This window comes from Pipistrellus kuhlii, unplaced genomic scaffold, assembly GCF_014108245.1.
Source record: "Pipistrellus kuhlii isolate mPipKuh1 unplaced genomic scaffold, mPipKuh1.p scaffold_m20_p_1, whole genome shotgun sequence".
In the NCBI taxonomy this organism is placed as follows: Eukaryota; Metazoa; Chordata; class Mammalia; order Chiroptera; family Vespertilionidae; genus Pipistrellus; species Pipistrellus kuhlii.
The window spans coordinates 14,600,396-14,625,847 of record NW_023425404.1 but is presented as its reverse complement, the minus strand read 5'-3'; the positions used below and the strand labels follow the sequence as shown (position 1 = coordinate 14,625,847).

Below are 25,452 nucleotides of genomic sequence, written 5' to 3'. Positions count from 1 at the left end.
GATAGTGTGACACCAAAAAAAGTAATGAACACATTTAAAATATTTGTAATACATAAACAGCCACTGACTTTTATGGCTGACTTAATCAGAAAAACTACCTGATATAAAAATATTAACTTAGACAAATGTTTAAATCTTAGATTCTAAAATTGACTTTTCCGTTCTCCATTATCATATGGCAAGTTGAACTAACAAATGAGAAGTTCTCCTGTGGGTCTCAAAATCACGTTTGATTTTCTCCACCATGTTTTTCAGCCTGCTCTCAAGTATGTGTTGTATGCACTGGTTGGCTTCGTGGGTTTTGTAACCCATTACGTGCTGCCTCAAGTCAGAAAACAGCTGCCGTGGCACTGCTTCTCTCACCCTCTGCTGAAGACAGTGGAGTACAACCAATATGAAGTTCAAAGTGAGTATTTCAGTAACACCCTTCTTTTCACTTCTCTTGGTTTCCTCTTTTCTGTTAACAGATGAAAGTTAAATAGTATCATCAAGTAACACTTTGGCTTTGAAGCTGTAAAGGGTCAAACAAAGCAGGATGCTTTTATTTTAGTTAAGTAAAATATTAGTGATACAAAGCCAAATTTCCACAAAATAAAATGGTCCTTCTTCCTTCTCTCAGTTGTTCTTCACAGACTTCATTGATGCACCTTCTGTGCATGTCTGTGATTTATCTTTCCAGTCCCTACTCTTTCCTTTAATTTTTCTTGCCATGTGCAGGCAGCACAATCTTCTTTAAGGGTTCTGTTTGAAATATTTTAACTCAAAACTTAGAGGGAATAGAAAGGTCTTTGTTTCTGCTTCCACCAGAGGCACTATGTCCTACCACAAAGGGTATAAAAGAGTTGATGAGGAGAAAAGTAATTAAAACTTTTGTAGTTGCATTATTCATTCTGACTTGGGATAAAGTATAAAATGACTCAAAAAGAGGTGGAAGGCCCGTCCACTAGGCAAGGTTCGTGCTTGCCACTTGACACCCTGACTTTTCTTTCATGACTTAAATATTTAGTCCTGTTGGCCCCATGCATGACCTGTAATAGTCATCATTTCAGAGAAATAATAAACCTTCATACTTCTGTCACTCATTACATATTAGTAATTAAATAGGCCAATGCTTTTCCTCAAACTCTTTTTCAGTTTGTAATTTACTACAGAGAGGAAATTCCTCAGTTGTTTGAAGATGTTAACTTCCTTAGAGAACTGAAAGCTTTCTATACCAATCTTGACTTTATAGTCTCAAAGAAAATTTCCTAGGCCTTTAGCAAAATTGCTTCAAGCATCATGTCATCTTGATCACCAGTTTCATCCTGGAGAGAGAATGAAATAAACGCTAGTCTATAGATTGCAGTGATAACTCTACAGATCTTTTACAAAATGTGTACTTTTTAGATAAGGGAAAATGACATAAAATTGTATAAGAATCTGTACTGATCCATTTAAAAAATATATATTTATTTTATTGATTTTGTACAGAGAGGAAGGGAGAGAGATGGAGAGTTAGAAACATTGATGAGAGAGAGTCATCGATCAGCTGCCTCTTGCACACCCCCTACTGGGGATATGCCCGCAACCAAGGTACATGCCCTTGACCGGAATCGAACCTGGGACCCTTCAGTCCCCAAGCCGATGCTCTATCTATTGAGCCAAACCGTTCTCGGCTGTACTGATCCATTTTTACCATCAAGAAAATAACTCAGAATGATGTTAATTTTTTTTTTTATGAACTATCAGTATTGCTTTCATATATAAATAAGTATATCTGGTTTGTTTTAAACAGCAATTTTCATTAGAGTAAATCATTGATCATATTGTTTTTTTCACTTTTTATCTTAACATTCTAAATTTTTATAAATTTTGAATCAACATTTTTCACTTATTGAAGGTACTAAGTATTAGCAACGTTGACTTTTACCCCCTTCTACTGATTTTAGCAGCTGAAGGAAAAATATTCATTAGAGAACGTCCTAAAGCCTGGTGACATTGTTTTCATATAGCTAGAGAACTTTATTTTAAATATTTCAGTTTATCCTAGATACTTTGTCCAATGAAATAATATTAAAGTATTGAAAAAATATTATTGACAATGAAAGTGACTAGTACAAAATATGTGAATAAAAAACATATTTTCATATATCTTCTGAGATGTAGTCTTATGAGGTATGTCTAGGATTTTAAAAATAAAGGGGCAGTCTAATACTTTAGTAACTTTTTCTCTAAAAGTTATTGGCATAAGTGAGAAAGAGTTCTAAGAATTAAAGTTTAAAATAAATCTCATCTATATTTAAGTCACGTGTAAGTTGCGAAGTTGAATGTGTTTCAGTAGTCATAGAAGTTGACGATTGAAGTACTGGATTTCTGAATTTATCTAGAGTAGAGCTGAATTTGAGTTGTAAAATTTTCCTTTCTCATCCGATTGCTTTTATACACTAGATGATGTGGTCTTGACTTATATTTCCTTATTAGATGCAGCCACTGTAATGTGGTTTGAGAAACTTCATGTGTGGCTTCTTTTTTTGGAGAAGAATATCATCTATCCATTGATTGTTCTTAATGAACTGAGTAGCAGTGCAGAGACAATTGCTAGTCCAAAAAAACTGGATACAGAGTAAGTATAATACTCCTCTAATCTAAGTTGGACTACTGGGGACAGTCAGAAGAACTATCTTAAAGTTATTCATCAAGTTACAAGTAATTGAGTGTCTTTTTGGAGCAAGACACTGTGAGATAAAATCCAGGCGGGCCCTAACTCGTTCAGTGGATAGAGCATCAGCCTGCTGACTGAAGGGTCCCAAGTTCCATTCCAGCCAAGGGCACGTGCCCGGGTTGTGGGCTTGATCCCCAGTAGGGGCCTGTAGCTGATCAGTGATTCTCTCATTATTGATGTTTCTATTTCTCTATCCCTCTCCCTTCCTCTCTAATATCAATAAAAATATATTAAAAATAAAGTCCAGGTGAAATTTTGTGTATGACTTTTCTTTTCTGAACATCTTTTTTGCTCTTGAACAAAATTATGTTTTCTGAACATCATTTCACTACTCCAGACATATTATTGTCGATTGATACTTGCTGAGAAGACACTTATTAAATAATGTTATTCTTTAATATTAGATGGTAAGTTTGGAAAATTGTTATTTTTGTGAACTGTAAATCAGAACAAGGTGGGGAAAAAGTGGATTTATAGTTATATGTGAAACGCAGTTTATTCTTGTATTATTATTTAGTAACTAGAGGCCCGGTGCATGAAATTTGTGCATGGGTAGGGTTCCTAGGCCTGGTCAGTGATCAGACCAATCAAGTTCCCCATCTTCCCCACCTCCTTCCTTCACTGCCTCAGTGCTCTGCCACTGCTGCCACTGGGTGCCTGCCATGGTCCTCCCTGCCCCCTGGTGGTCAGTGTACATAGTGAGTGATTGAGCTCCCAAGTCTGCTGGTTGAACTCCCGAGGGGACGATTTGTATATTAGTCTTTTATTATATAGGATTATTGTATTTTTTCCATATGAACAATTGTGAGTCTATGTTTGCCCCATCCTGTGTAGTTGGCCTACCCACTAGACTAGGTATATGTTGTTGGTGGGTAAGTGTTAATATGTATTTTTTTATGTGCTAAATGCTATTAATGTTAAAGCAGTAGAAAAGTTGAGAGACTGGAAAACCAAATATCAGAATTATAATACTGCTAACTTGTTTCTTAAACTGATTTATAAGAGGATAAAAGTCATAATGCATATTATTAAAAGTTAATATTATGGTAGTTTATTTTTGGATGTGATTTGCTTAGCTATATAAATTGTTTTTAGAAGTTTAAATTTGTTATCTATATTGTAAGCTTAGTAAATAAAATGGTGGTTTTTCTGAAGTTAGTAGATTTTCCCGAGTTTTCAGTCATTGGTTGATGAGTTGTGCTGTCTTTTTATTCTAGACTAGGTGCTTTAATGATCACCATTGCTGGTCTGAAGTTGCTCCGATCCTCCTTTAGCAGCCCTACATATCAGTATGTCACAGTTGTCTTCACTGTGCTCTTCTTCAACATTGACTATGAAGCATTTTCAGAGACCATGCTATTGGATCTCTTCTTCATGTCCATACTCTTCAGCAAGGTAATTCATCACTAGAGGAATAGCCCTCTCTGTAAAAAGCACCTCCCCAAGTAATGCACTGCTTAGTGAGGATTATCCTTACATTTTATTCATGACATTATCTTTTAAGTAATACTTTTCTCCATTTAACCAGTTATTTAGGAGCATATTAGAATTCCTAAATAATGCTAGTCATTGTGACCCATAAGACATACTTCTTGTAATAGCTAAGAAAATAAGGTTAAGTTAAATGGAACCATTAGAAAAACACCAATAAGTATATATATTTAAATATATAGGGTCTCCCAAAAGGGGGGTGTAGTTTGGGGATAATTTCAGAAATAGACATGGTAACAATTGAACTGGACTGTGGGCTGCTAGATAGATGGAGAGAGAAAATAACCTGAAAGCTGATTGAAGATGGGTGGATACCCAGAACAGTCAGGCCATGTGAGAGCAATCAGAAATTAGTTTGATAAGGACAATTGTAGAATGCTCTGAAGTTTACGAAATGGTTCTAAAATTTGCTATCCACCATAAGAGAGGTGCTTTTAGTCCTTTTATGAATGAGATGGTAAAATCTGGCCCTTCTGCCTTACCATACCAAGGACATTTTTGCTGAACCACACTACTTTTCTAAATGAAGTTTGTTGTGCAGTCAGGTTATTTGTAAGTTAAATAGAGCTTAGATTTCATGTTAACGCTGACCACATGCAAAGGACTTTGACATATATTATCCCATTTGATAGGTAACAGAGCTGAAGCATATGAGCAGCTACAAAACACAATGAAAGCCCCATTTTAGGAAAGTTAGCCTGGTCAGCCACATTTGGGATGAATTGGGGAAGAGAGAACCTGAAGGTATGGAGAACAGCTTAAGAGATTGTGACAGTAATTTAGATGTGATAGAGATCTGACCTAGGATGGGAACAGTACACATTGGAAACCATTAATCTGAACAAGGTTTTAGTGATGATCAGTTTCAAAATATTATGCTAAATATTAAGCTAAATAACTTCTAAAATATTGCAATATTATATTTGCTCAATCACTAATTTGTATACATTTTTTATTATTTATTTCCTTTTCTAGTGAGCATGGTTAACCAAAGGAGGAAGCCAGAAAGTTAATCAGAGAATTGTTTGTATAAAGAAGCATATGGTGTCTCACAAATTTAAATATTTAGATTGGAAATTGCATTGTGTCTTTTTATATTGGTTGGGGAAAAGTGAAAATTGCAGTAAAATATAAACTGAATAATCCTTGAAATAGAGTCACTGCATTTACTTGTATTAGTTTGGATTTTCTTAATGCTTTCATTTGTTAAGCAAATTGTTTTTGAGAGCATACCCTGTTCAGAAAAAGATTTGTCCTTAGAAGTTTACATTTTATATGGCTACTTGAGAGAACTTACAAGCTATATAATAAGCAAGTAATAACCAAGGGTTCTCTTTAGGTAGATTTTTAAAATATATATATTTTATTGTTTTTTACAGAGAGGAAGGGGGAGGGATAGAGAGTCAGAAACATTGATAAGAGAGAAATATCAATCAGCTGTCTCCTGCATACCACCTACTGGGTATGTGCCCACAACCAAGATACATGTCCTTGACTGGAAGCGAACCCTTCAGCCGATGCTCTATCCATTAAGCCAAACTGGTTAGGTCTAGGTACATTTTTTTAAGATACCATTGTAAAATGCACTATTGATTTAATAGCCTTTAAAGAAAAAATTATTCTGAATGTATACAAAAATATTTTTACCCACTAACTACTTGGCTGTGTAATTGTATATTATTTTTTTCTTCAATATTAGAGTCAAAATTAGAGTGCAGTCTCTTTCACATTTAGACTCTGGACAGTTTTCTGAATCACTGCTTTTAGCAGTTATAAATGGCATCTTGATAGTATGCATCCTGCTTTTACTTCCTGTCATCCTGAACACATTACTACCATAAATCACCAGCATAGTTTGGGGCCATGACAAAGAATGCAAGGCTTCATCTGCATTTTCTAATTGGTTGCAGTTAGAAAATTGAAAGTTAAACAGATTCTTTTTTAAATTGAAAGTTGAACAGATTCATTCGAGATGTATGAATCATGGCACAGAGGGAATCAGAACCTCTTGCTTTTAAGATTCTGTGATCTGTTTGGAGAATTGGGCCTTGCACTGCCTACCATGCAGAGGCAATCTTGGGCATGTATACTAATTTTGTTTCGGTGTTGAAGACATGTTCAACAACAAAACAGATCCTAATTTAAATAAGATTTAAAAGTGTTTCCATTGACAATAACAATTGAGATTACATGCAAATGCTTAATATACATGTGAATTCTTAGGCAAACAAGCAGTGACACTGTATTACAACTTCATCCTCTGCCTGGCCACTTTTAGATTTCTTTGGTCTTTGCATTTAAAACATACCCAGTTTGCAGAGCACTAAAATTCGAGGGAAACATCTTAGAATCAAAATATATACGCATTACTTGAGCTTTACAGACATATGGATTTTCTATCTTTCGTTATTTTGCTTGTTTAGTATTGAGTGGCTAATAGTGGGCATAGAATTTTTTGAACAGATGGAACACATTTCATAAATCAGCTAGCTGTCTTTACTTAAAAATATATAATGTCTTAGAAGTTGATGTATCTTTTTTATGCAAATGGCAAATAATGTCAATACCATTTTTCTACTGGGTAGACAAACATTTTAGGGTGCTTTATTTTATTTTTCAGATATCCAGTATGTTTTTCACTGACTGATTTTCTCTTTTTTCCTTCTGCAGCTTTGGGAGCTCCTTTATAAACTGCAGTTTGTGTACACTTACATCGCCCCCTGGCAAATTACATGGGGCTCCGCTTTCCATGCTTTTGCCCAGCCCTTTGCAGTGCCCCGTATCCTTACCACAGAAGTTTCATAAGAAAGGGCAGTCATGCCCCTGATGAAAATGTTGGTCTGTAGGGGTGACCTTTCACAGGCATAGGACATAGGTTACCATGTGATAAATTATCAAAAGCCCCCTATTCTTTGAGTCCACACTTATGCTGACTTAGATTGTTTAACTTGTATTAACATCTGTGCCCCACAGATCATCTGGACATGAGAAAAGTATTACGGTTTTATAATTAAATAGTACTAATTTTAAAAATTGTGTTTATATATATATGAGTATTAAAGTCTGATAATTTTTTAAAGTCATTTTTTAATTTTTCAATTATAGAGCTAACATACTGTATTATTTAGTTTCAGGTGTACATCCCAGTGATTAGACATTACATAATTTATTCTCTTAGATCATCCTGATCTATCATGAATTTTCAATAAATACAAAATGTGTTTAGGAATATTTTTAAATGAATGAAGATACAAAACATTTTTGATAATCCTATGTCTAAAATCTTCTATTCTCATCATTTCTTAAAAGTACTTTATAAATAAAAGTAAGTGTTAGTGACCCACATAAATTTTGGAACGTAGATTTTTTTTTTTTTATCTGTAAAGTTTAGGTTCATCCCCTGAAAAATTAAATCCAAGTATCTCTACCCAGAAGTGACATGTGGGCTTTAATCAAATACATGTTGGCAGATATTTATTTAGCTCCCTTCCAACCATGGTGCCTTTCATCAGGCTGTGTCTACTTTTAGCCGTGTGCTGTCTAGTGGCACCTTTTCCTCTATTCCTCTCATGAATGTTATTTTTCTAATTGCTATAATTGCAGCGTGTTTGTGAGTTGTGTGTGTGTGTAAAAGAGAGAGAGAGAGAGAGTGTGAGTGAGAGTGTGTGTGTGTGTGTGTGTGTGTGGTTTGTGTATACTCAGATGGACATTAAGGTCCTTAACCAGTTTTCTCGTAGATTCAGCAATGCTATTTGTTCAGGCTGCTGTATCAGCCTTCTTTTCTACACCACTGAACCCCTTCCTGGGAAGTGCAATATTCATCACTTCATATGTTCGACCTGTGAAATTCTGGGAGAGAGACTATAAGTGAGTAAAATAAAGCATTTGAAAGCCAGTTTTATCTTTCATATTAGAAAACTATTGACAGCATAATTTTATGTAATCCAGGATTGTTAACTGTTAATTTTTTGTGTTAAATTACTTTGTTAAAATTTTATAAATACTTATAAAAGTCTCAAAATTATGTAAAATTAGTCTACTGCCATACCACCCTGAACGCGCCTGATCTCAAAATTATATAAAATTAGAAGAGTCAGAGAATAATTACTCTTTATTTCTCAACCTTTTTTCTATTGATAAGATTTTTAAATTATGTTTATTGGGTTACATTAGTTAATTATAAGATCTTAAAACATATTTTTAGTTGGATATACTGATTTTTCTGTTTTTCCTTTTAGTACTATTTCTTAGAATTGTTCCATGTTAATAATACTTTGAAGTGTTATTCTATACTAGAGGCCTGGTGCATGAAATTTGTGCACGGGGGAGGGGTTGTCCCTCAGTCCAACCTGCAATCTCTCCAATCCGGGACCCTTGAGGGATGTCCAACTGCCTTTTTAGGTCCAATCCTGCTCACCTGCCTCTGCCTGATTGCCTCTAAATGCTTCTACCTGATCACTCCCTAACCACTCCCCTGCCAGCCTGATTGATACCTAACTGCTCCCTTACTAGCCTGTTTGCCCCTAACTGCCCTACCCTACAGGCCTGGTCACCCCTAAATTCCCTCCCCTGCAGGCCTGGGTCCCCCAACTGCTCTTCCCTGTAGGCCAGGTCAACCCCAACTTTCCTCCTCTACCGGCCTGGTCACCCCAGACTTCCTTCCTCTACCAGCCTGGTCATCTGCCCTCCCCTGCAGGCTTGATCACCCACAACTGCCCTCCTTTGTAGGCCTGGTCCCTCCCAACTGCCTTTCCATGCTGGCCATCTTGTGGCAGCCATCTTGAGTCCACATAGGGGCAGCCCTCTTGTGTGTTGGAGTGATGGTCAATTTGCATATTATTCTTTTATTAGATAGGATTAGATGGGATAGAGGCCTGGTGCACAGGTGGGGGCCCGCTGATTTTCCCTGAAGGGTGTTCCCGATCAGAGAGGGGGTTCCCTTGGGGCATTGGTTGGCCTAGGTGAGGGGCCTGTGGTGGTTTGCAGGCCAGCTATGCCCCCCAGTGACCTAAACGGAGGCCCTAGTATCTGGGATTTATTTATCTTCTATAATTGAAACTTTGTAGCCTTGAGTGGAGGCCAAGACAAGCTAGTGGTGCAGGAGCTTGGCTTCCTCCATTGCCGAAAGCAACTCTAGCCTCCTGCTCTCTCCAACTCCGTAGCTGCCACCATTTCTGTTGGGATTTACTTATCTCCTGTAATTGAAACTTTGTAGCCTTGAGCAGAGGCATGGGCTGACCAGCATTTGCAGAAAGTTTGGCTTCCTCCATTGCCGAGGAAACCCAAGCCTCCTGCTTGCTCTGTGGCTGCAGCCATCTTGGTTGGGTTATTTTGCATACTCACTCCTGATTGGCTGGTGGCGGTGGCTTGTGGGTGTATCATAGTGATGTTAATTTGTGTATTACTCTTTTATTAGATAGGCTTATGTTTTTTTTCATGAAGCTTAGTTTTCAGTGGCCATTTTGTACATGAAGTTTTCTCCATTTAGGCTTAGTTTCTTGGGCTCTTTAATCTGATGCCTAAAAATTATCCTTTTATGTAACCTCTCCAAATTTCTTTTTTCCTCTTAAGTTAAGAAAGACTATCTGTAAGGGAACTAACTGAGTCATGGAGCTTAAACATTTTACATGTATTAACATTGATTCAGAAAAGGCTTGTTCTGCTTTGTCATTCTACTGACCATCTCCATGACTGCGTTTTTCCTACTCTTTCACACGTTGGCACATATAGGTGGAAATGGTAGTCTCACTATTTAAACAGTGAACTAGCTTATGGATTTGAAACTTTCGCTCTGGTCTTTATCTAAAAACCACACATGGTGTTTTTCCTTTTGGTGAATTTTAGTGTTTTTAATATTCTGTTCCTTTGGGACAAGTTAAATTTAGCCCCAAATTCTATCTGTGGCTACAATTCTTAACCTGCCTGGTCTCAGAAAATTTTTACATTCTTAAAGGTTACTGGGACCCTGGACAGTGTTGCTCAGCAGTAAAAGCATGGGCCACACACAGTTTGATTCCCAGGCAAGAGAACGTACCTGGGTTTCATGTTCGCCCCCCACTCCAAGTTGGGGCAGGTGTAGGAGGCAGCCAGTCGATGAGTCTCTCTTACATCGATGTTTCTCTCTCCCATTCCCTCCCTTTCACTCTATCTGAAAAGCAAGGGAAAAAATATCCTCAGATGAGGCTTGACAACAAGTTATTGAAAGTCTCCAAAGAGTTTCGTTGCTATGGGTTTTATCTACCAATATTTACTGTATTATCTAGAAAACTTAAATTTAAATGTTTATTATTTTAAAAATATTATTTTAAAAATACCATTACAAATAAACAAAAATAACATTTTTGAAATAAAAATAACTAAATTTTCCATCCCACCAAAACAATCAGTGAAAAGTGCCATCTCTACTAATAAAAGGGTAATATGATAATTAGACCAGGAGATCTTCCGGACAAAGCCATGGTGGCGGGGCTGAAGCAGAGGCAGTTAGGGGTGAGCAGACCAGCAGAGGGGGCCAGTTGGAGGAGAGTAGGTCAGCAGGGGGTGGGGCAGTTGGGGGTGAGCAGGCTGGTGGGGGAGCAATTAGGGACAATCAGACCAGCAAGCAGAGTGGTTAGGGGTGATCAGGCAGGCAGGCAGGTGAGCAGTTAGAAGCCAATGGTCCCAGATGTCCGACTGCCAGTTTAGGCCTGATCCCACATCTGGACATCTCCCCGAGAGGTGCCAGATTGGAGAGGGTGCAGACCGAGCTGGGGAACACCCCTTCCCCATGCACATATTTCGTGCACTGGGCCACTCATTGGTTTATAAATCTCTTTAATGTCTGGCTTAATAAAAGACAGCTCAAATCCTGGCCGGTTTGGCTCAGTGGATAGACCTTTGGGCCAGCGGATTGAAGGTTCCTGGGTTTGATTCCTGTCAGGGGCGCGTACCTCAGATGCAGGCCAGGAGCATTCGGGAAGCAACCAATCAATGTGTCTGTCTCACATTCGTGTTTCTCTCTCTTCCATGCTTTCTAAAACTAAATGGACAAAACATCCTCCAGTGAAGAGTTTAAAAAAAAAAAAAAAAAGACAGCTTGATTCTCTTTTCTGCTGCTGCATTCAGTCTGTTGTTGCCATATACTGTTTTGGTTGAAGTATATGAAGAAAATCTGGCCTCACAGACATAGTTGGAAAAGAAAGAATTGTTTTGATTGCCATTTTATTCAACTGTGGATATTCTTTGATCTTTCAGTAAAAGTCGACAAATGGTTTGTTTCCTAAAGATTAGTTGAAATGTGGAATCTAAAACCATATCCATGAATTTCTGCAACTACGTTACATCATAATCTACTGAAAAGTCTAACACTTTGGATGGATCTTTTTACCTACATATAATCTTATAACATCTTTTATTGATCATTTAGAAAATATTGCTTCACTGAATAATGTAGAGCTTCCAAATTTTGACATATTTCAGTATATAATATTTTTAAAAATGTATTCATTCATATCACCTCCAATCCCAAAAGAAAACCATATTTGAGTATTGAGATACTACCAAGCTCATGGTGGTAAATATAAATTTTCCAAAATTCTAATTTTTGCTTAAAAACTTTTATTATTGGCAACAGATGTGCCATCCTTGTCAGTTGTTTTCTTTGAAATGGCAGACTTGCTGTCTTCATTTTTGAGAAATGTTTGTCAAATACCTAGGGCTGAATTATCATAGTTTATCCAACAGCCATTCAAGTAAAAATGTCTCCTGTGAAAAAAGTCCCCAGTGCAGCTTATAAATCCAGCAGTTCCCTCAAGATACCCACCCTACTCAGCATGCAGCAGAGGTGCTATACGCGCCACACACTGTATTAGAAAGAGGGCTTTTAATTTAACAAAATTAATATTTGTTCATTAAGAACATTTTAAGGTAGAAGTTGAATTTTTAAAAATATATATTTTATTGATTTTTTACAGAGAGGAAAGGAGAGAGATAGAGAGTTAGAAACATCGATGGGAGAGAAACATTGATCAGCTGCCTCCTGCACACCCCTTCTGGGGATGTGCCTGCAACCAATGTACATGCCCTTGACCGGAATCGAACCCGGGACCTTTCAGTCTGCAGACCGATGCTCTACCACTGAGCCAAACCGGTTTTGGCAGAAGTTGAATTTTTAAAAATACATATATTTTATTGATTTCAGAGAGGAAGCAAGAGAGAGAGAGAGAGAGAGAGATGATAGAAACATCAATGATGAGAGAGCATCATGGATTGGCTGCCTTCTGCACACTTACTGGGATCAAGCCCACAACCCAGGCAGGTACCCTTGACCGGAATTGAAGCTGGGACCCTTCAGTCCGCAGGCTAATGCTCTATCCACTGAGCCAAACCAGCTATGACTGGAAGTTGAATTTTTATTTATTGTATTTTGTCTTGTGCGTGTGTGGCAGTAACAAATAGTACAATCTGGTGCCCCTACCTTGATTCATGTAAAGCACCAGCAGTCTTACCCACCTTGATCTGTACTGTCAGTGCAATTGCCATCACAGTGAAAGAAACAAATAATTGCTCAATATTATTTTGGAAATAGTTTTGATCTGGAAAATTCCCTGGAAGGATCTTGAGTTTCCTACTCGGGGTTCTGTGGACCACGTTTTGGGAACCACTGTTAAAAGGAACACTGAGCATTAATAGATGTTACCTTCTTTTTGCAAGAATTTTTCATGCACTGTGCATCTTTAAGATCTATATATAGAGTGTGGTTTGTTTATTTTTTCTCATCCTGCTCAATTATGTTTTTACATTAAACTCAACAGTGTTTCTACACACTGTTCAGTGACACACCAGTTAGGAAATAACTGCTGTGTTTTTGTATGATGGATGTGGGAAAGTGAAAAAATCCTCTAATATTGTGTTACTGCAGAGTTTTATCAATATGCTAATCATAGATTTTTCTCAGCAATAGTCATAAAGTGGTAATATTTATTTCATCAATATTGTATAGTATTTTTTTCTTAATAGGCATTTTTAAATATTAAAAAAAAATGACTAAAAATGTTTTATTTTGCCACCTTCAGTACAAAACGAGTGGATCATTCAAATACCAGATTGGCTTCCCAGCTTGATAGAAACCCAGGTAACAGCTCTGTTTGTGAATCAAGAAGCCTGTCCAATGAATTCGTTACATATATATTTCACTCCCGACTTGTTAGGAATCCTGTGTGGGTTCCAAATGGTCACTTTTAAACCAAATACCTTTTGCTTTATTTTGTTTACTTTAGCAAAATATACATGACTTAGAGTATCTACAACTTAGATATCCATATTTGATGAAATGTATTTTACGAACACTGAATGGGATAAAAATTGCCATTCAAAGATTATTCTTACATAGGTTAAAAAGTAGTACATGGTCAAAGTAAAATTGGTTAGCTCTCTTGAATACTATGTAATCTAACCAGTATATGTTTTATTAATATGTTTTGCTTCCCCCCTTCCCTGAATGTTTAGGTAAATATTAGTTTAACTTTATTCAGTTAATTGACATAGAAAGGTCATGTAGGAGGGCCAAATAGCCATTCAACACAGGGCCTTACTGAGTAGCACTTGGTAGTGTTACCATTTCTAAAGTCTGGTTCTTGGTTTTGTCGTTTGGGGAACTTTTGTTGGCCCACCCATTAGTAATCTGACACAGAAAGTGTGAATCGCATTTCTCCAATCACAGAAAATCCAATGTATTAATTTACTAAAAGAAATATTACTCCCAGATAGACTGAAATACTTGTATTCATTTGACTCGAAGATTCCTTGCAATGCTATCTACTTAAGAAACTAAATTATAATAATCAGATTAATTTATAATTATAAAGTTGGATTAAGGAGAACTAATTAATTGATATCAACAGCTGTCATTATCACATTCTAGTAGATAAAACAACCATCTCAGCTCTAGTATGTCTTTTTAAGGGGCATGGAATTCTTACGATGCTGATGATGCCATTCTGTATATCAAAGTGGCCGTGTCCTGAGTTAATATGAATTTATATGCATACTTTGTAGTGGTCAGACGGAGCATTATACCAGACCATTTTATTGAAGACAGAGTCTGGGGTTCCCCTTTCGTTATTATTTAGTTAGGTTGAGTTTAAAGGCACCCATTTATAGGTTATTGCCTTGTGTGGGTTATTTCTGAAGATGGTCATTTCATTTATTGGGTAAGGTTTTACTCTTTTTTTCCCCTTAAACTTTTGTAGATTCTTTGCTGCTGTTTCTATATATACAGTTTATTTCTATTGAAAATTAGTTTTAGCCATCTCAAGATATAAATTATTTTGACTAATAATTTATCTTTGTTTTGAACTATCTTGTTTATTCAAGTCTTGCATTACCCATTTTCTTTACTAATATGTCTTTTTAATATATTTTTATTGATTTTTTACAGAGAGGAAGGGAGAGAGATAGATAGCTAGAAATGTCGATGAGAGAGAAACATCGACCAGCTGCCTCTTGCACACCCTCTACCGGGGATGTGCCCGCAACCAACGTACATGCCTCTGACCGGAATTGAACCTGGGACCTTTCAGTCCGCAGACCGACGCTCTACCACTGAGCCAAACCGGTTTTGGCACTAGTATGTCTTTTTGTTCTAGTTCTGATTTTCAGAAAAAAAATCTGTTTTTATTTCTCTTGCATGGTTTTAACTATAAGGCATAGCTCAATAAACAGTGTTAGAAAAGATTATGGACTATTAAAAAGGTGGAAAGACCTTAGATTTCACCTACTCCAATTGCTGCATTTTATGGATGGGAACCAGAGATTCAGAGAGGTTACGTGACTTCTAACCCTAAATTCTGAAACTTTGGCCATCACTCTGTATTTCTTTTTTGTATAAAAATTTTAAGAGTTTGAATATTATTGTCCTTGTCAAAAAATAAAGATACAACCCTAACTGGAAATTAGTTTTAATATGTTTAACACTCTTGTATATTCAAATAAAGTGATTTTAGGGTGAAATTTAACATTTTTAAAAAATCCCTTCTTGTAGGATCAGATGACAACAATCTGAATTCCATCTTTTATGAACATTTAACCAGATCCCTACAACACAGTCTCTGTGGTGATTTGCTCCTAGGACGGTGGGGAAACTACAGTACAGGGGACTGTTTCATTCTTGCCTCTGACTACCTCAATGCATTAGTACACCTTATCGAGATCGGCAACGGGCTGGTCACTTTCCAGCTGCGGGGACTTGAATTCAGAGGTAAGACGGACACCTCTTATTTCTATAATCAATTCCTGTGGTATCTGATTTTTCTGTGTTTACATTGCAAATCAAAAGTTATAAAATTCGATCCTTAGTCTTTGGACTTGTAGAATGAGGAAAGTTGTTAGAGAGAAATTATTAGATTTCCCTCCAAAATTCCATATTGCAAAAAGATTCACTTTTGCAGTATGCCATATATGTAAAGACAGTACCACTAATGTATAAGTGACTTGTTTTCCAGTGTTGCTGAATTTCTGTGATCTGTTAGATGGCTGACAGACTGCAGTGTTATTTATTGTGAGGCAGAGAGTAGTTAACCAAGTTACTTTGTCTTTAACAGCTTTTTAAAAAATTATTATTGGAGTGAAATTCACATCACATCAAATTATCATTTTTAAAGGGAACAAATCAGTGGCTTTTAGTACATTTATAATGTTGTGTAACCACCACCTCTGTCTAGTTCCAAAGAATTTTCATCTCCCCAAAATAAAATCTCACACCCATTAAGCAGTTACTCCCCGTTCCTTCACCAGCCCTCAACAATTTCGTATAAGACAAATGAAAGCATTTACACACAGAAAATCATGCATTCAGAAACATCAACTTAATGTAATCAAGTGCTATAAGTTGAATATCTTATAAGTATGAATAGAAACGTGTTTTTTAGGAATTGAAGAACGTCCTGTTAATGTATATCTTTTCAATCTAGGGAACATTTGGACTTGAGAGTTTTTAGAGAGAGCATCTAAGCTGTGTTTTGATGTATATTCTAAGAAAAGCCTTGTGTGTTTTTACCTGAAATAAGAAATAAAGCATTTGACTAGATAGGGGATCAAATCAGACTTATATGCTGTTGTGGTATGGAATCACATAACAAATGTCATATAATATCTTTTGTTAATGGAACAAGTGCTTCTCTAAAGTTGCTCCATTCATGGGAAATAAGAGTTTACTTGTGAGACACACACTCAGATTAAGGCAGTAAATGGTGATGTTTGTTATTCATTTGTAATCTATTTGTAGCTAATTCTTATTTTCTCTCTCTTGCTCACTCTTACTCTTGTTCTTCTATTCTTGTATTATGGACCTTAATTCCATCTCTTCTAGAGACTTATTTAGTGCTACTCAAATCTAATCCAACTGCTAGTAGACTCATTAAGAGTCAGCACCCACTCACCACTACACCAAACACTGCTATGATTTCACCTTTTTTTTAAATTGTAGGCACCTGAAGATTTCACCCTTGCTTTTAAACTTTTAACCATTTTTAAAACAAACAAATGTGTGTGGAAGGCTATTTTATCTAGCAAATAGTGAATTGAAAGGAGGTCCTTTTTATTATTTGCTCAATCTACTATATTGATCAGAAATTCTCCAAACCATGCTCTGGCCGGGTGGCTCGGTGGTTGGAGCATTGTCCCATATACCAAAAGGTTGTGGGTTCAATGCCCGGTCAGGGCATGTACCGAGGTTGGAGGTTCTGTTTCCTTTTGGGGCATGTATGAGAAGTGACTAATAGACATTTCTTTCACGTTTATCAGTTTTTTTTTTCTCTCTCCCTACCTTTAAAATCAAAACATATCCTTGGGTGAGGATTTTTAAAAAAGAAAGAAATTCTCCAAAGAAAATTTGATCCAAATTCTGTCAGTCTCCCAACTTTCACTGTCTGGTACCAAGGAGTTTCAAATAAAAATTTGGATAAATCCTTTGCCATTCAAATTCTTAGTTTGCCAAACAAAATTCAAATAAAACCTATTTGGGAACATAGTACCTCTTACTGTCTGATTCCTTGTTGGATGTGGATAGCAAGGGGTACCTGTAATTCTTCAGTCAGCTGGAATGACTTTTAAAAGGCAAACTTGATCAATGTCCCTTCCGTGCTTAAGTTTTTCAGTGGTTTCCGATTGCATTTAAAATAGAATTCAACTTCTTAACATGCCCTGCAACACTGCATGATCTGGCCTCTGCCAGCTTCTCCAGCTGGCTTTATTGTATCATCTCCTCATTCTTCCCACATTCTTGCTAATTTCCTTACTAAGGACTCCTATTGCCTTTCCCTTTGCCCAGAAAGTACCAACCATCCCCCCTCCTCCCACCAATCTCCCATCTGGCTAATCCTATAATTATCTTTAAGTAATAGCCTAACTGTCAATTTTTCAGAGAAGCCTTCTCTAACCACCTGTCCTACATGATTATCTCTATTATTAATGCTAACATATCTAGTTTTTGTAATTTTATTTATTTTTACCAGTTATTTTCACTATCAAGTGATTGGAAGATCTGGATATTGGTAGTAGTTCCTCAAAGATATTCTAGAATCCATTTCCAAGTCTCAAAATTCTGTTTTCAATTTTTAATAATTCCTGTGCTTATTGTTTTTCTTTTTGTTGTTGACTTAATTTTTTGAAGTAAAATGTATTACTTGAGTATGTTGGAGTAGAAAATATCCTTTTGGGTTCTTTTATTGTCTTTTTTTTTTTTTTTTAATCCCCACCTGAGGATATTTTCCCATTGATTTTGGAAGAGACAGGGAAAGACAGAGATATAATAATATCGATGTGAGAGAAACACGTCAATTGGTTGCCTCCTGCATGTGCCCCAACCAGGGCCCGGACCAGGCAGGAGCCTGCAACCGAGGTACATGCCCTTGACAAGAATCAAACTGGGACCCTTTGTTCTACAGGACAACACTCTTTCCACTGAGCTAAGCAGGCTAGGGCTAGAAAATATTCTTGGGGTTTATTTGGTAGCGTAAAAATATCCTCTGTTAATTCATACCTTATTTAACTTTCTGCTACTCTGAACAATGTTCCTGTGTCTTCTGAATTAATGTCAGAACCCTCTTGCCACATCTCTTCTCTAAAAGCCACTGTCAAAGTTAACTGCACAAATATAGCTCTTCATGTTATTTCCTTTACTTAAAAACCTTTGACTGCCTTCCAAGAAAGAGGATAAAGTCAATATAAGGAGGTAACAAAACAAATATCAAACCTAAGGGATAGATCCAACTTCATGCCACAGTTTAAAAAACCCAAACTCAGGAAGTTCCTTCTAGAAAATGAGTCATTCTTTTGACCTCTCTAATCTGTTCTAGCACATGGATAAAGAAGGAAAATTTCTCAAGACTTTTTACAAAATCAGTGTAATATTGATACCAGAAGATGATCAAACAGGCTTAAAAAGTAACTATAGTTTAGTTCACGTATGATGACTATAGATGCAAAAATCCTCAGAATCCAGAATAAGCAAAACCCAGCAATACTTTTCTTTAAGTACCCCTTACCAATTTAGTAATTGGTCCTTTTAAGTTAATTTAAGTAGTAAAAAAGCATATTAATAGAATTCATCTTCTTTTAATAGATCACGGGAAACAATGTAATATGATTCTCTCAAAAGATGCCAAAGGACATTTGATTAAATTTTATTTCCATTACTTCTTTGAAGAATGCTTATAAGATTACATATGTCCTTGTTCTGGAAAAAAATGTATATGTTTATCTATCGTCATATCATGGGCAGGCATTCTTCTTATTGTCAAGTTCAAGAGAGAGTTTTTTTTTTTTTATCACTACTATGTATTATTATTTTGGAAGTGTTTACCAATATAATTAAAGTAGAAAATAATAGAATTGCTAAGCGTTCTAGAGTACTAATCGTACAGTTTACTAGTTTAGTTAAGCTTATCTGTTCAGTATCTTTTATCACACCACCACCACCACCACCATGTCAGACTAGGTTTCCTGGCACCTTTTCTTTCAAAGCAGTGTGTTTTAAACATGGACGGTATATACATTCTCTCTAAAGGGAAAAAGAAAATGTATAGTGCCACTTGTTATTTTTATTATAATTAAATTTAATATATTTAAGTATAATCACTTTATAGTCCTTATATAAGAATTTACAAGTTAAATAGAAGCAAGACCACATAACAAACTAAAAATTAGCCTCAGTGTGATGGGTGATATTTTGCTAGTATTAGATTGCTGTGAGTCTAATTCAATATTTAATCTAATTTTGTATTTTTACTTCAGTAACACTAGTGCAGAGAATGCTTGTTTGATGAATATCTTGTATAAAAGAACAGCACTTCAAAGCATTGTTTGCTAGTGCAGAATAATCAGTCTTCATACATACATAATTGAAACTTGTATCAGCAGGAAAACCCAAATGCCAGTTATGTAATCTTATCCATATTATTGGAATTGGCAACAGAAAAAGTATTGTTGGAATTAGCAGCAGAAAATTTTTAATTATGTATTTAAGCTAAATTATAATGAACTATTACAAGTTATACAGCCAGATAAGCAGGACGTATATAATATATTGGCTTGCAGCGTGGACGTGATGCTGGTAAACGGAGCTCTCATTCTTTAAAGTTTTGCATGTCTCTCTGTATTAGGTGCCCTGGGATGATTCGTTTCTCATTCCACTCTTCCTTTTCAGAATTAACACAAACCATGAGATATACCTTTACTTATTTGGTCTTCATTTGATAGTAATGCAGTTATAAGCCCAGTTTGAAAAGCTTGGGAATTGGGAATAAAAATTAAGGAGGTTAGTTACTCTATGGTACAAACCCTCAGCACCTTGAATGTGCTAATGCATGTTGTGATTCTGCAGGAGATGAATATACAGTACGCCTGGTCTCAGGAGCTTGCTGTAGTTTGTTACTGACCATTCTAAGGCAATCGGTCACATACTTTCATTTGCTATAAAGTGTCTTCTCTCTAAATTTCTTGTCTTTAAAGCATTTGTTTCCCCACTTTCTGATTTTGTCCTCCCTTTGTTTGTAAGTGGTCTCTGTCTTTTTTTAAGGTACTTACTGTCAGCAGCGGGAAGTAGAGGCTATAACTGAAGGTGTGGAAGAAGACGAAGGGTTTTGCTGTTGTGAACCCGGCCATCTTCCTCACGTGCTGTCATTCAATGCTGCATTTGGCCAGCGCTGGCTGGCGTGGGAAGTCATAGTCACCAAGTACATTCTGGAGGGTTACAGCATCACTGACAACAGTGCTGCTTCTATGCTTCAAGTCTTTGATCTTCGAAAAGTACTCACCACTTACTATGTCAAGGTAGGGTATGCGTCTACTTAGCTCTTCTCAAAACTGAAGACTCTTCTTGAAAAAGATATCTCTATCCATCCATCCATCCATCCATCCATCCATCCATCCATCTATCTATTCTGGTAGCCCTTGCACGAATCTGTGGGCCAGAAGCTCGCTGCCACCCTCCTGTAGCTTTCCACCTGCTGCCCCGCTTTCCTGTAGCGCCCCCCCACCCCACCCCCCGTCCCCCTTTCATAGCTTGCTGCCCTGCCCCTCCTGTAGCTCTCTGCCTCCCACTTGCTTGCTGCCCTGCCCCCTCATGTAGTTCTCCATTGCCTACTTATAGCTCACGCCCCCCCCCCAACTGATCTGTGATCCAGTCGTTATAAGGTCAGTCGTTACTCCTCAAGGCATAATGGATAATTAGCATATTCCTCTCTTTATATATATATATATCCTATATAATAAAGAGGTAATATTCAAATTGACTCTTACATCCTTGCACAAGATGGCCACCACAAGTTGGCTGGCATGGGAGGACAGTTGGGGGCTACTGGGCCTGCAGGGGAGGGAGGAAAGTTGGGGAGAACTAGGCCTGCAGGGGAGGGCAGTTGGGGGGGACCAGGCCTTCAGGAAAGGGAAGTTGGGGTGACCAGGTGGGCAGGGGAGGGCAGTTGGGGGCTATCAGGCCAGCAGAGGGGCAATTAGGTATCGATCAGGCTGGCAGGGGAATAGTTAAGTAGTGACCAGGCTGGCAGGCAGGCAAGTGGTTGGGAGCCATTAGTCCCAGATTGTGAGAGTAATGTCCCAGATTAGAGAGGGTGCAGGCTGGGCTGAAGGACCCCCTGACCCTAGTGCATGAATTTTGTACACCAGACCTCTAGTGTATATATATAATAAACTTGTGCTTTGCTTCTGTGTTGTGATTTCAATTCTCTAGTATCCTGTATAGTTACTAAATTATACCTGTGAAGGTATCCTCTGTTTTTTTTCTTTGGTGAAACTTTTTCATTGTTCATTAATATTAGTAGCTACCATTTGTAGCTCATATGTTCTAGGCACTGTGCTGAGGAGTTACACACACATGCATGTATATATACGCATACATGTATCTTACCTAATTCTCTAACGTAATGTTATGTCCTTGTTTTACAAATAAATTAATAATTAGAAATTTACTTGCCCAAAGACCTCTAACTAGCAAGTAAAGTCAGCGGTTTAAAATCCAGGCTTGTCTGACTCCTAAGCCCTTGCAATTAACCACTGCTTTGCACTACTTTCAACAAGCTGAATAAAACTATTACAAGATTTGAGTGGTCACCAGGATCACCTTCAGGTTCAATAGTTTGCTGTAAGGACTCACAGAACTCAGCAGAGCCGTTGTACTCACAGGTAGGATTGATTAAGGTGGAAGGATACAGATTAAGATCACCCAAGTAGGCACATAGGTTAGAGCCCAGAGATACCAAGGCATTCGTTGCCAGTTGTCCTTTTCCAGTGGAATTGCACCAACAATGCCTGGTTCTCCTGCCAACAATGTGTGATTAATACAGAGTGTTGTCAATCAGGGAAGCTCACCTGGGTCTCAAGCTGGAAAGTTATTTTTGGAGTGAAGTCACTTAAATGGGATTGGGCACCCACATGGCCAACCATTGTCTCCAGCCCCTCTGGAGGTGAAAGCTCTAAGCCTCCAGGTGAACAAAAACTTTTAGAGCTTACCTGCCAGGACCCAAGTGCAAAGCCCAAAACTCTTTGGGCAGGGTTGGTTTTGTTTGTTTGTTTGTTTTTGTTTTGTTTTCTAAAGATTTTGCAGAAGTACAGCATGGTTATGACTTGGGAGCTGGCAGGCAAAGCATATATTTTCAGGAGGAAAATATGTGCTAAATTTTAATGACCCTTATTTGAATTTTTCATATTTTGTGGTGTAACCTATATATAACACCTTATTTGTGCTGACCGGGGTGAACCTTGAATCTTCTATTTAATGTTTTATTAAACACAGCATCAGGAAGATAAATAGAATGATTTTACAAATTTTAAATATGTGTGTTTGGCTTTTTCTGTCTTAAATATGTTTATTTCTATTGCTTTATCAGCTGTAATAATAAAAGCATAATATGCTAATTAGACTCGACAGCCAAACCACCTTCAGGCAGGGAGGGCCGAGCCCCTTGCACGAATTTATTGTTATCGGGCCTCTAGTTAGATGTATTTCTATAACTTCAGCTATGATCACAGCATCATTTAATAGTTCTCTATGATAAAATTTTGAAATGCACCACAATAAAGGCTTTTCACCTCTCTTAAATGATTCTAAATTCAAAAGCCCTAAAATCAGTAGAGTAGAATTGTTTTTGAAGTTGCCTTGCTGAATTTGTGGGTTGTAATTTTAAAATTATTAAATTAAATGTTTTTTTCATCCAGGAAGGGCTGAGGTACATATTATTATAGCATTCTTAAGTTGTATTTTTATAATATTGAGGCAGAATAATATATTTTTGATTTCTACTATCAGTATAAACAGTTGGAATTTATTTACTGAAAATGGAAATTAATTCAATTTGTGATTTAGTTCAGATTTTTGCTTTTATCTTTTCCTCATTAGGGAATCATTTATTATGTTACAACCTCTTCTAAGCTGGAGGAGTGGCTAGCTAATGAGACAATGCAGGAGGGACTACGTCTGTACGCCGATAGAAATTACGTGGATGTGGACCCGACATTTAATCCCAACATTGATGAAGACTATGACCATCGACTGGCGGGCATATCCAGGGAGAGTTTCTGTGTGATTTACCTCAATTGGATCGAATATTGCTCTTCCCGAAGAGCAAAGGTAGAGATTATTTCATTTATAACTCTGAATCTGTTTTTCTAAAGATGGGGAGATCTATCTCTGCTTTTTATTATGAGGTCAACTTTTCCAGACCTTCCTATTTCTGACCTGTCTGGTTCAGTATGGTTGGGCCAAACCAACCAATTCTGCCAAAACAAGTTAAAGAAAGCGGCCTGCCTTGCTCTTTCACCCGCAGGGTCATAATCTCACCCTCTAATTAGCGAGGCCTCTGTCCTGTGCATGCACATTCCTATGCACAAAATTAGGTTACAGGTCATATGCAGTTCCTTCTTAAATTCTACATTTTGAAGCACCCCACACACATACTCTCACACACCAGAATAATTTAATATCTTTGTCCTAAATGCAGACCAAATTCAAAGTGTAAACCAGTGCAGTCTAATAGCTTTATCTGTGACGATGAAAATGTTCTATGCTGATCCAGTGAGGAAGTTACTAAACCACCACATCTGGCTATTGTTAAACACTTGAAACGTGGGCAGTATGTTTCAAGTATACCAAACTCTCGGCACTCAGGCCGCATGTAACCCACAACAAATATTTTTGTGGCCGAGCCAATATAATGATATGTAAGAAACATTTTAATAAAAATTTCATAACTTGCCGAAACCAGTTTAGCTCAGTAGATAGAGCATCGGCCTGCGGACTGAAAGGTCCCAGGTTCAATTCTGGTCAAGTGCATGTACCTTGGTTGTGGGTACATCCCCAGTGGGGGGTGTGCAGGAGGCAGCTGGTCAATGTTTCTCTCTCATCGATGTTTCTAGCTCTCTATCCCTCTCCCTTCCTCTCTGTAAAAAATCAATAAAATATATTTTAAAAAAATTTCATAACTTAATTTTTACAGTATTTTATTATACATAATTATTAGTAAGGAACTCAACCGTTTGCTAATGACTGATGACGATAATTGTGTTGCATTAATTTCCTTTATGTGCCTTTCGCGCAGGTGCACCATTTCTTTCCACTAATACTAGCAGTGAATATTTTAGCAGCTGATTGCCATGTCATTAGTCTTGGACTGACTTGTTTGGTGGTGTGCACAAAAGGAAATATTTCGCTTTAGGAGAACAAGAAAAATAGGTTTATTTGCATTATGCTTATTAATTTGTGCAGTTATTCAGTGTCTGATAAGTTAATGTTCAAGAAAAATATTAATTTGTATTAAAATGTTCTATTATTTTATGTTAACAATTACTCATTTATTTCAGCTCTTCGTATTCAGCGTGTCTCTATTGAAATAAACCTACGTTTCTATGAAAATTGAAGCTTCTGTTTTTTTTGCGGCCCACATAAACTTAAACCTTGTTTATTTGGCCCATATTAGCCTTTGAGTTTGACATGCTTGACTTTTTTTTTTTTTTTTTTTAATATATTTAATTGATTTTTTACAGAGAGGAAGGGAGAGAGATAGAGAGCTAGAAACGTCGATGAGAGAGAAACATCAACCAGTTACCTCTTGCACACCCCCTACCGGGGATGTGCCCGCAACCAAGGTACATGCCCTTGACCGGAATCGAACCCGGGACCTTGCAGTCCGCAGACTGACGCTCTACCACTGAGCCAAACCGGTTTCGGCAACATGCTTGACTTTTGACTTTCTGATGTTAACATGTATGAAAATCAGATAGTATCTTTAACTGAGAGATTCTAATTCTGTAGGTCTAGGCTGAGGATCCAGAATTTGTTTCACCTTGGCTGATTGTAATTCAGCTGGTTTCTAGTCACACTTTAGGATAACTTGTCTTATCCTAAAAATAGGTGAGCTACAAACTTCACCAACTGCTACTTTCCGTCTAGGTCTCATGGCCCTCGTGACTATCATGCTCCCCTGGTTAATACAATGTAACACAATCACAATGCCAAGCAAGGCCTGTGGTTCCAGAAGCTAATTCCTTCCAGCACTCTTGTTTTCCAAGCTAAGTCTGATGTAGTTGAACCACCGAGGTACAAGATTACTCTGTATCTCAGAGCATAGTAAGCCGCCTGGATAGCTAGCATCTTTGTCAAGGTCTGGGTGTACACACAGACTGTCTTTAGATGTAGAACGTGCTTTAGTCTTAAGTATATAGTTTTCATCAGATTTGGAAATACTTCAGCCATTATTTTTTAAAACATTTTTTTC

The 25,452-nt window shown here is 37.2% G+C and overlaps 1 protein-coding gene across 12 annotated transcripts in view; it reads left to right on the top strand.

Annotated features, from left to right (window-relative positions):
• Positions 1-25,452, top strand: part of PCNX1 (pecanex 1) — a 143,251-nt gene that overhangs the window by 99,677 nt on the left and 18,122 nt on the right. For all 12 annotated transcript variants that reach the window (XM_036432620.2, XM_045579178.1, XM_036432604.2 and 9 more), the window contains 9 exons: positions 256-406; positions 2,461-2,602; positions 3,919-4,096; positions 6,863-6,971; positions 7,930-8,059; positions 13,246-13,304; positions 15,213-15,428; positions 20,247-20,500; positions 23,079-23,309. In XM_036432620.2, the coding sequence (XP_036288513.1) occupies positions 256-406; positions 2,461-2,602; positions 3,919-4,096; positions 6,863-6,971; positions 7,930-8,059; positions 13,246-13,304; positions 15,213-15,428; positions 20,247-20,500; positions 23,079-23,309 (1,470 nt within the window). The remainder of the gene's footprint in view (positions 1-255; positions 407-2,460; positions 2,603-3,918; positions 4,097-6,862; positions 6,972-7,929; positions 8,060-13,245; positions 13,305-15,212; positions 15,429-20,246; positions 20,501-23,078; positions 23,310-25,452) is intronic.